The 12,064-nt window shown below is 36.5% G+C and overlaps 1 protein-coding gene across 1 annotated transcript in view; it reads left to right on the top strand.

Moving 5' to 3' along the window:
- The first annotated feature begins 519 nt into the window (after window positions 1-519).
- LOC138331599 (trace amine-associated receptor 7a-like) overlaps window positions 520-12,064 on the top strand; it is a 35,800-nt gene continuing 24,255 nt past the window's right edge. The window contains exon 1 of the mRNA XM_069279306.1: window positions 520-1,415. Within this exon, the coding sequence (XP_069135407.1) occupies window positions 1,082-1,415 (334 nt within the window). The 5' untranslated portion in view covers window positions 520-1,081. The remainder of the gene's footprint in view (window positions 1,416-12,064) is intronic.

The following is a 12,064-nucleotide window of genomic DNA, read 5'->3' as shown; positions in this document are numbered from 1 at the left end:
ATAGCACTATAAAAAGGGCAACAGTTCCACTATACAAGAAGACACTACATGAATTTACCGCAGTCTCCCAAAACACGCACCTCGCACAACATACACGCAACACACCGCATACATGGGAGGCCGTCCTTACATGACCATAGCTGTTAATAGGACGTTAATGAATCAAACAAACAAACAAGTATTTGTTAAAAACCTCCAGGTTTGAATAGTTCGTAGTGTTCGTTTCGCTAAAAAACGTAATTTAAAATGTAATTTAAAAACATAACGATAGTTTAATGTAATAAAAAGAGTTAATTAAGTCGTGGGTAGACTCGGCCAAATCTCATAGTTAATTATCCTGCTTATTTGATTATGTTATACAAAACGTATTACTTCTTCCAAAATATTTAAAGCCTACCCAGTTTTCTAGCGTACAAAGTCATCGCTGTTAAGGTTAATCTATACCGTTGAACAATTTCCATGGTAACAGCTAAACGGTCCAGCGGTTCAGTGATTTTAAACATTTAAATAAAAGCACCTGTTTTCACTGTAGCGATACACTTGATTTTAATCCGTAGGTGGAATACTGTTCATACTAACTTTAGTATATACAGGACTGAATTAGGTCCACTTGACACACATGTTGAAACTGTAAGTAATGACCATAAGTCATAATATAAACGAGATACATTTGAATGAATATCGAGATTAATCATCGACAGCAAGGACTTGTGAAGGCTAGCGGGCGAGAACTACAGGCAATGTGTATATAGTGTTATAGTCATTCGTGTATACGGAACGTGTGTATGCGGTCGGGATTCCCTGATGTGGTTGTGTATATACATGTGATAAAGTCATAAATATTTAACGTGTGATTTTTAAAGAACTGAAAATGTGAGGATTTTATCAAGACATTTTTGTGTACATTTCTCCATAATGAAATTTCAAAAATAGGAGAATTAGTGGAAAAGCAAGAGTGATATATTCAACGGAGTCGGTGATTTCATTTTTAAACAACCTATAGATACGTGTTGATTTCGTCGAGAGAATATCGTGGATTTTGTGATAACAAATAGTCTTATACAAAGAAAACTTAGATTACATGTCAACTACAACGGGATTTATAGACTTAATCCCTGGGGTAATGTTGGATATGAACCTGACCAACGAGACCCTCCACGGGGATGAGGAGGAGGACTATGAAGAAGAGAGATACAAGTTTATTTTGAAATCCTGTTTCATATTTGGAATTATGATGTTCACCATTATTGGAAACGTGTTAAGTATAGCAGTGATTTTACGTACTAAAGTGCTGAAGACTCCTAGTGGGAATTTTATCATATCCCTAGCGGCCGCTGACCTTATGGTAGGGGCATGTGTCGTCCCCTTCTCCTTCATATCAGCCTCCCAAGGCAAATGGATATTCTCTAACCAAGGTAAGCTAGACATCTTCCATGGTCGCATTTCCATGTTTGTTACAATTCACATTGATAGAAGTTTATCTTTATTACAAAAAGTACTTATGTAAGCTAGTCACTCTTATTTTAGTATTTTGAAAGTTTATTGTTATTCAAAAGTGTCCTTCAGCTTTATCAAAGGAAAACGAAAATGTAATCTACTCACTCTCAATGTAGTATTTTGAAAATTTATTGTTATTAAAATATTTACTTCAACTTCATCAAAGATATTCTCCAACGACAAGGTAAGCTAGTTACCCTCAATGTAATATTTCCATTTTTATATTTTTACCAACGAACGTATGGTTATTCTATTTAAACTATTTGAATGTTCTTTACGAATAACCGACATCTGTCATTGACCCCTCTAACATCAGCTGTTGACATTCCGAAAGATCATATCATGCATATTCTAACCTAGTTATCTGTTAGATGTCACAGACCGGTGTCAATAATCACTCGACTGATAATGTTCTAGATAGGGATAGTGTTAGTGTCTTTACATTATTCTATCCGATGTATCGTTACAATGCAAGTGTCTGTTTTCATTTTAAAGTGATGAATGTTAGAATTATGATTAAATTTTGATGATTAATCAGAGGAAGTGCTTATATTGTCGTACTTCTGTAACCCTTTAAAGGAGATTTTCACACTCACACGCACATACCATCTTACCTAATTAGTAGTTAATACGTTTGTCTGACGAAAAACCTGTTTAGTTTTTCTTTTAGTGTCTGATTATTCATGTGTAAACTGGCATTTTATCGCAACCAACAAGAGCGAATAATTTCTAAAAATACCTCACAATTATATTAGACTAAGCGATCAAATTTCACGGATTTCCTCGGTATGTATCGAGTCAGGGATTTGCGTGTTTCTTTTATTAATTTTCTTGCTGGTACAACTGATTTTACGCCCCATCGAAACCATTGTCCATTTATTTAGGCCTAGGTGATCATTAGGCGGGGTTTATACTATAGCCAAAACGTTTCTTTTCTGCATTTGTTAGATAAAAACGTTTTGAACAGACGAATTCTAAAGTTTCAAAATTTGTTTAAGTTTATGACGTAATCCAGACACATTTCAAGATATCTACACTCTTGGCATCCGGCTCGTAATATAGGCCGTCTTCACCAGAACGACCCTTGACGATTAAATAATCATAAAGCAGTTAAATTGACTTCAGTACAAGTGTTTTAAATGTGTTTGTGATAGCGTGTGGATGTAAACAAACGTATGTTTACTTTTCTCTGCACCCTGCACCAACTGACGGAGACATGACACTTGTTTCGTCTCATGCTAATATAAGTGTAAAATGAACGTCTGTTTGTGTTTGATAGATTTTCTGGCATACTTTAGAGTTGTTAATACTTGCGGGAGTTTTATTTCGCTAAATTCGCGAATTGATACAAATTCGCGAAATTAAATACCTCCGATTAAAAACGTCATTGTTTAACACATCACACCATGTCACGTGAATGAGTAATTGTTGTTTACAGTTAATTCGCGAACATGTGCGCCCGCGAATAAATTCTTAACAGTAAACGCGAGATGGGACAACTACAAACATAAATATCGATTTCAATGTGCAATGTTTGTTCTACAGTGACCAAGCCTATTTACTTTGATTTGTGGTCGAGATAGCTGTTGTTGAATTGCCATGTTTCCATTTACCATGAAGACATATTTTAATCAAATAAGAGGAAATATGCACGCTTAAAACACACTGCATGCATATAGTTTAAATTTGTAAAAAAAACTGCTCCCAAATTAACTTTCAGGATTGCAATCCTTGTACTGTAGGAATGCAATAAAAATCTAAAAATATATAACCCTTTTCAATACGGCTTCATTTTCGGTTAATATAAATTCCTTGTGATAACAATAACACGGATCAACCCCATTCACAGTCCATGCACGATGATATGACGTGTATACAAACCAGAAGCCTTGGTGGCTTCCGGCAGGAAGTTAGTACCACATAGCGGCCATAGTCCACTATGTTTAGTATTGTGTACTTGGGTAGAGTATAAGCTATTTTACAACTCATAAGATGATACATAAATTCATAATTTCACCGTTAATAGAGCTCCAAGACAAATTCATTAAAGCGAACAAGCTGATTCGTCATTTTGTCCGACCTACAAAAATAGCACTGGACTTTGTAACCAGAAATAGCCTTTAACACTAGGGTAAAGGTTTGATTTACGGAGAGATGAAAGAAAATTCTTTCTGATTAAGTCATATTTTGATCTCCGCAAACTCTTAGTTATAAATAAGATAGGTATGATGTTAATTAGAAACATTAGAGCAAAATCGTTTCTAGGTCACAAAGATATCCCAAGGTTTTTCTCACATAAAAACGCAATAAAACCGCGGTAAGTGTCGCTCAAAAAGAGAAGAAAAAACTTAAGTATGTTCATTAAAGTATATCTTCAATATCTTTTGCGTTATAAACACAAACCTCGGAGTCGGAAATCTGTCAAAATTACATACTAAAACACTGTGACCTTGATACGTGTATTACGTTAAATTGAATTCGTTATTTTCCACTCATAGGATAAGTTCACTACACTTTTTGTTTTATGTAAAACAAATGTATTGTAGACACGCAAAGTGAGTCATAATTGAAATTTAGATATTGTTATTTCAAGGTACTTAGATATTTATACTAAGACATTTCAGACAAAGACCTAGCTCGGATTTCTGAAGTCAAAATTGAGTCAAATTGAAGTCAAAAACTGACTTAAGTCATAATTTTTCATGTAAGTTAAAGAAGGAGAAAAACTGAAGTTTTGACTTAAGTTTGTATATTTGTTTCGAGAAATCGGCACCTAAGGATGATAGTCCGGATTGTGACATCGGAAATTTTAGATGGTGTTTTGGTGATGTATTGTGACATCGTGGAAATGAGGCCTTTCAAAGGGACTCTAAAGTAAAGATCAAAATGCCCATCTTGAAAAGGAAATGATGTGTTAACCTCATCATAGGAGCGTGTTAGAACTCTTTTATAAGCAGCATACGAAGGTTAATAGCCTTCCCTTGGGATAAGCAAATGGGTAAAACCTTCGGCAAAGCTTCAGGTTTCATCGACTTTGTTATCCTTCGGATGGAATGAAATAGTTTTATATTCACGATGAGTTTATGTTTCCAGTATTATTAGAAATTATGTTTCGGACCGCTGAAAATATTGATATTTTTCAATTTATTTTTCTCCCTGACTCTGTCTTGGACAAATAAAATATTCTGCCCACGGTTTTATTATTTTATTTCCCTAAGCATTGTGTTAAGCGTTGTGTGATTGGCTGTGTTGATCCAGCAAGATAAGTTAACTGCAATCTCATTAGCTGTATTGTGCAGTTAGCTGTATGTATCCAGCATGTGGCGATGCTGCAATATTATTAACTGTATTGCGACAATGAAGATGCAGCTAAATCCTCATGCATATGTAAATTATCCGAATACGGACGTGATGGTAATACATGTGCTAGAATATATTTCAAAATATGTTTGTTGTCATTTATAATCTAGCATTATCCAATCTTGTCCGGAAAGCAGATCTGTGATGGGTCTAAAGTAGTTCCAACGATATTTTGACAAATGACATGGTTAACAATAGAATCATCATTAATTGATATTTTTATGATACCACTTTCTCCAGCTAAACGCCGGTTAGACAAGTCATACACGCATTTTCGATTCCGTTTTATTGTGTTTTAGCTAAACGGACAGCAAAAATACATCAATACATTATACATAATTTACAGCCCGGTCTTTATTACTGTTAGATATTATGTTAGACGATTAACAATGTCCTAGATTAAGTTAATTGTTCTCATTAATAGTCTGCGTCAAAATACGATGAATCATCATTTTTTGTTTTGCTACAAGTACCATACCTAGACGTGGTATCATTAAGAACTAAACTGCATTCTGTTGGCAATTTGTATGAGGAAGCCAACGACGGAACAACGATATAGTGAAGCGCTCAGTTGGCAATTATTGGAGGTTTAATGTCAACTTTCCAACGACAAATTAAATGATGCCCGCTAGAGCATTATGTCGAATATATCGTTGTCAGTTAGCATTCATCCTACCATAATTCACAACTTCTGTTTGTTTGTTTGTTTAATTATTTTAACGTCCTATTAACAGCCAGGGTCATGTAAGGACGGCCTCCCATGCATGCAGTGTGTAGCGTGTGTGGCGTGCGAGGTGCGTGTTTTGGGAGACTGTGGTATATTCGTGTTGTGTCTTCTTGTATAGTGGAACTGTTGCCCTTTTTATAGTGCTATATCACTGAAGCATGCCGCCGAAGACACCAAGCAACACACCTCACCTGGTCGTATTATACTGACAACGGGCGAACCAGTCGTCCCACTACCTGTATGCTGAGCGCCAAGCAGGAGCATAAACTACCACTTTTATAGACTTTTGTGTGTTTCGGCCAGGAGACAGAACCCAGAGCCTTCCCCACAGGGGCGAACGCTCGACTCAAGGCCAAAAGTGAGGCGGTGCCAAGGGAGGCATTAGGAAAGATCAAGTCAGTTAGGAAGAAGAGAAAAGATTAAGACCCTAAATTTAGTCGCCTTTTACGATCATGCAATAGGGGCAGCAGGTACAATTCTAACGCCCTACCTGCAAGACCAAATTGCCAACTGAATGCAGTCTAATGCTTATATTTACAATGACGTCTGTATAACGGCATTCTTGCACTAAACAACACCAACTGTGTAAATATAAAAAAATATAATGTGGAGCAGAAATTGGCATATGAAAAAACTAGAAAAAAATGTCACTCAAATATTTTTTTATTTAAAATATGGCTACTACTGTTATGTTTATTTTTTACAAATAAATCAGGATTTCGTTATCCATTGCAATTGAAAAAGAATTGTTTTAGAAAAACAAAGCTTGCCACATATTTTGCCCATAGGGCTCTTGAAATTCTCCTGAAACTTATTATGTAATCCTAAGCCCCTTTATCAAAGCATACATCAATATCACTTGTTAGAAGAAAAGTGAAGTACAAATTGGGCATATCAGAATTCCCAAAATTCTAATTTGTTGATCTTGTCACTATCTGCTCATACACAAAACAAGAGTTGTGATCATCTTTATAAAGACATTTCACAACATGCACCAATATCTTTACATCGTCATTTACAACGCCTTTGCCAGGGGCGGCAGGGTGATTCTATAAGCCCCCGCCTGTCTTCGAAAGGCGAGCTAACATTCAAAGTTATATCAATGGTGTCTTTTAATCTTAATAATTAATTTGGTTTTGAATATCCCGATACTGTCGATGAGCCTTTAAAATAAACAAACAAACAAAATATGTACTACTATCAGGACGTAAAACAAAAACAAAATAAGGAAATCAACTTCGTTTAATTTCCGACAGGAAATGTTTAAAGTAGTACAAGTCTCCTACGTATATTAAGTATTACACATGTTTGTGTTGTATTACGTTCATAGTCGGAATTATAGCAAAACAGCCCTGCAGATAGGGCGCTAGAAATATTCTTGCTGACCCCATTGTATGATCGTAAAAGGCGATTAAATGGTGGATCCTGCATATAGGGCTTTAGAATATTACCTGCTGGCCCCTTTGTGTATATGGAGATAGAATTGTACTGGCTGTACTCATTGTAAAATCAACTAAATGTAGAATTTTATTTTTTCACTTCTTTCTTTTGAAAGTGTTCCATGACATCGCTTTAGGATTTTATCTTTTCTTCCTTACTAACTTAGCCTCACCTTTCGACTGAGCGCTCGCTCATGTGAGGTAGGCTCTGGGTTTTTTCTCTGGTTGAAGCACACCAAAGTCTATAAAAGTGATGGTTTCTGTTCCTGCTTAGCGCTCAGTATTAAGGGAGTGGGAGACTAGGTCGGCCGTTCTCAGTAGGTAACCGGATGGGGTGGGTTGCTTGGTGTCTTCGGCGTCATGCTTCAGTGATATAGTACTATAGAAAGGACGAGAGTTCCACTATACAAGAAGACACAACACGAACACATCGTTACCTCCAAGAACAACACCTCGGTACTTCACACACGCAAGATACCATATTCATTGAAAGCCGTCCTTAACTGACCCTGGTTGTTAATACGCCGTTTCCGGAATAAAATATTCAGTCAGTTTATTCATGTGACTTTCATCACCAAGTGACTTTATTTAGGACACATTTGAAACAAAATGACAGCATATGTAATGATTGTACACGGATGGAGAAGTACCTATTATAACAGAACATCTAAAATCAATTATCAAAACATATTGTAACAAACATAATCTAAATATGCACGAAAATTGAATTTAAACACTTCATAAGGAAATGACATGTAAATTAAGGCATCAAATGGAGCTGTCGCCTAGCAGGTGGAAATCAACTGTATCGGACGTCACACTCATAAATATTTCATAACTAACCTGGGTATTTTTTTTCCAAAAATCAGTAACAAATAAGAAACACAAAACATAACAGTTGATCTTAGTTCCATTATCGAGAAAGTATTAACGACAATGACCTGTATTCGACATAGGTATTCTCTGTCACCGGCATGACGGAAAAATGTGCCCTAAATTTTTCGCGGTCACATGACCAAATCAACGTTTTCTCCCTCCTTCCCAGAAGAGTTCCTTGTATCCCGGAATTGGCGTATAGGACGCATCTATAATATACAAAACCAAAACACAATGTGGTCATATAAAATGCGATTAAATTTAGGACACTTTTCTCAATAGCAGTGAACCATGGCATATATGAATCGCTCAGAATCGCGACATGCTCTGAATACATCGATATAATTATTCCCTTATACGGATTTTAATCATTTATAGATTTGGCTGTTGAGTCAAAATCAATGCAAATATATGTATATGAAACCAGATAATTTCATGGGGGTATATATTTGCTCAAGTGTATCAATTTGTTGTTGATAGTAATTGTCATTAATTATATGATCGTCGGTAGATATGTCTGGAGCGGAAGGTCGTCCGCAGTTAATGTCCTGTTGAGTATAGTGTGTTGTGTAATATACATTTACGTATTTTATATGTATATAGCACATACGTGTGTATGTGTTGATCGGTTGATGTTATGTACGTCCTTGCGGCCTGTAGTGTAATCTTGTTGTCTCTGGCGGCATGCTTCAGTGCTATACACTATAAAAGGGTAAGAGCCCCACTATATAAGACACAACACGAATATACCGCAGTCTCCCAAAACACGCAACACACCGCATAATTGGAGGCCATCTTTACATGACCATGGCTGTTAATATGACGTTAATTTAGGATAGTTTGTGTTGTATGTGTGTGCGGGTTTTTTTGGGAGACTGCGGTATGTTTATGTTGCCCTTACATAGCGTTATATCTCTGCCGTCCTTAAATGAGCCAATATGTTAATAGGACTAACTAAAATAAGTATTATCCAACAATCTCGCTCTATGAATATCACTCATTTGATTAATCCTTTCTTTTTAAATATTTGTCAAAAATATGCACATCGTGTTTCAAATAAGGCATTGCAAGTAAAATCTTTTTGTAATTACTATAATTAGAAATCTACACCAACAGTTTAAAATTAACGATCACTATTTGTAATTATAATGATTTATTTACAATTTAATGCCATCATATTACATACCCAAAATACGTTTTGGGAAATAGGTCGAGGTATCCTTGCTATCCCAGTGGTTACTAACACTGCCATTACAACGACAGTCTCTACCAAATGTATTACCAGGCTACGATTTCTTGAGACAAAAATTCAGACTTAAGTTGAAAAAGTGTTTTTTCCTTACAAAAGAAGTCACATTGCAGCAGCTTGCGTACACTGTAGATCTGACGTTTATTTTAATATCAATACCTGACCATCATATCATTAATCTATCAGTGTACTAAAGACAGATAATTTTGTTTCACTACTAATGATATTCCTTTTAATGTGTACCCAACGCCATCGTATTCAATCATTAATAGCTGACGGGATGGTGATAACAAGGGCAGATAACCCCGATATAAACATAAAGATAAACTCGTATATACATACATGTAATGACCCATAGGGTATCGATAAACCTCTGTCAGTTACACGTATCAGTGATAAATGACCGTTTTGACCTTCAAACTGACCTTACAACTGACCTGTTCATCGCTGATAACACCGTGACTTTTACCCTAACACCTGATCCGCCTCACAGACAGCTATGATATAGGAATGATATTGAATTTTCGAGTAAACAGTATGCTGAAAAATCATCGTTTAGATGAGCTTCATACATTAAATTGTGGTAGTGTTTGTTTGATTAATTAATTAACGTCCTATTAACAGCCAGGGTAATGTAGGGACCGTCTCTTGTGTGTATATTAAATGTTTGGTTTCTGTCCCCTGGCCGAGACACACCAAAGTCTATAAAAGTGGTAGTTTCTGCTCCTGCTTAACGCTCAGCATACAGGGAGTGGGACGACTGGTTCGCCCGTTGTCAGTATAATGTGACCGGGTGGGGTGTGTTGTTTGGTGTCTTCGGCGGCATGCTTCAGTGATATAGCACTATAAAAAGGGCAACAGTTCCACTATACAAGAAGACACAACATGAATACACCGCAGTCTCCCCAAACACGCACCTCGCACAACATACACGCAACACACCGCATACTGTACATAGGAGGCCGTCCATACATGACCATAGCTGTTAATTGGACGTTAATTAATCAAACAAACAAACAAACAAACATGGTTCGTGTAGTGTCATTTTGTATAGTAATAGTTTCTGTTCCTGCTAAGCGTTCGGCATAAGAAATGTCACAAAGGTGGGATGTGTTGCTTGGTGTCTTCGGCGGCATGCTCCAGTGATATAGCACTATTAAGTGGGCAAGCGTAGTATAGTATTAACGGTAACTATTAGCTTTTGCTATAAAACTCATTCGATTTTTAGGTCACCTGAGACGAAGTTGTCGTGCGTTGCGTGTCCGTAAACAATTTATATTTTGACTTCTTCTCCAAAACCGCTGAGGCAATTTCAATGGAATTTTGCACCAACCTTCTAAGGCATAAGACCGATCAAAATTGTGAATTATATGACCCCCACCTCACAGGGGGCTGTGAGAGGGGCTAAAAGGGGTAAAATTGGCTAAAATTTAAAAAAAAATCTTCTTCTTCACTCACAGATGTGGTAGAATCAAATACTCTTCACATATAGCAAGGTCTCAAGGCCCTCTACAAAAAATGTGAATTATATGACCCTGGGGTCTTAGGTTTCCCCCTGGGGAGGGGTTAAAGTTTGCTATAGTTTATATAGGAAAGACACATTTATGAATATTATTTGCTTAGTTTTCATAGGAAATTAGTCAATCTGGGTTAGATTAGCCTATGATAGCATTTTAATGTTATATCCATATTGCTCCTTGCCGAACGGACCAAAAGGGGTCAAAAACATTTCAAAAATCTTTCTTCTGAATTCACAGATTTGATGGAACAAAATACTCTTCATAGATTAAAAAGTCAAATTGATAAAATCACTAACTGACTTCAAGGGCCTGATGGGCCAAAATATAGTGGTTATATGTCTTTGTTTCATTGTGTATATGAACTCAGGTGACCGTTAAGGCCCCCATGGGCCTCTTGGTTTTAAACAAAGGCAATTTTGGTTAATGTCTGTCCCTTTAAAATAGCAAGCCACGTGTCATTTTTCAGAATTGAGATGGTTTGTATCGTCGTGGTAACCAGGTATTGTTATTGTATCACCACTTTATGAAAGAACCTGCTTCAGGTAACATCGCCCGACAGTCAAATTCACCTTGAAAATGATATGCAAGGAGTGTACAGGTATACGGGTCATCAGTGCGTGGGATATCGACATATTTTCTGCGTAACTATGTTAGGTTAAGGGCCTGTATTCTTTTCACGTTGATTACACGTGTCTTAACAAGTGCATTGCTTATGCAACCGTGCAAATAGGGTTGCAAAAAGTCTCGTATTAAAAATACAATTCTTATGACGAAGAATATTTGATGTGGCATTAGACATTACAATTTATGTAATAATGTTAGTAACAAATTCGTATACTATGAAGGGTGATAACTATCACAAATCACTTGACGAATGCTAGATAGCATACAACCTTAACAAAAACCTTGATCGACTGATATGTGTACGACGAATAATGTTAATTGCTTTATTTGTCATCAATGTAAAGTATCTTAGCGGAATTGCAAGACTAATTTTAATGAGATTTTGCAATTGAAGTGCAATTTTATTTCAAGATAAAATCCAGATTATCATGTATAATCTATAACAGCGATTTTTCGGCAATCTTCGGAAACACGATGATTCCCGAAGTTCACCGTTGTTTCCCCGTAATATGGCGATTACCATGGGTCAATAGTAAATTTCGCTATCATTATAGGGCCGGACCCAAATCGGATTGAAGGTCCATGGAGGACATGGAAAGAAGATAAGAAATTTAGTATTCATTTCATTTTCGCGTGTCGGCTCGCTTGACAAGGAAATTTTGATTGATCTTACAATGTCTCAGTTTTCTTATCTCGAGTTTCAGTGTCATTTGTCCGAATCAAATCGATCATTTTTTGACCCAGTTTCCCTCCGGCCTCCCGGACTCTGATA

Source organism: Argopecten irradians, chromosome 9, assembly GCF_041381155.1.
Source record: "Argopecten irradians isolate NY chromosome 9, Ai_NY, whole genome shotgun sequence".
Taxonomy (NCBI): Eukaryota; Metazoa; Mollusca; class Bivalvia; order Pectinida; family Pectinidae; genus Argopecten; species Argopecten irradians.
This window is presented reverse-complemented; position numbering and strand designations above follow the sequence as displayed.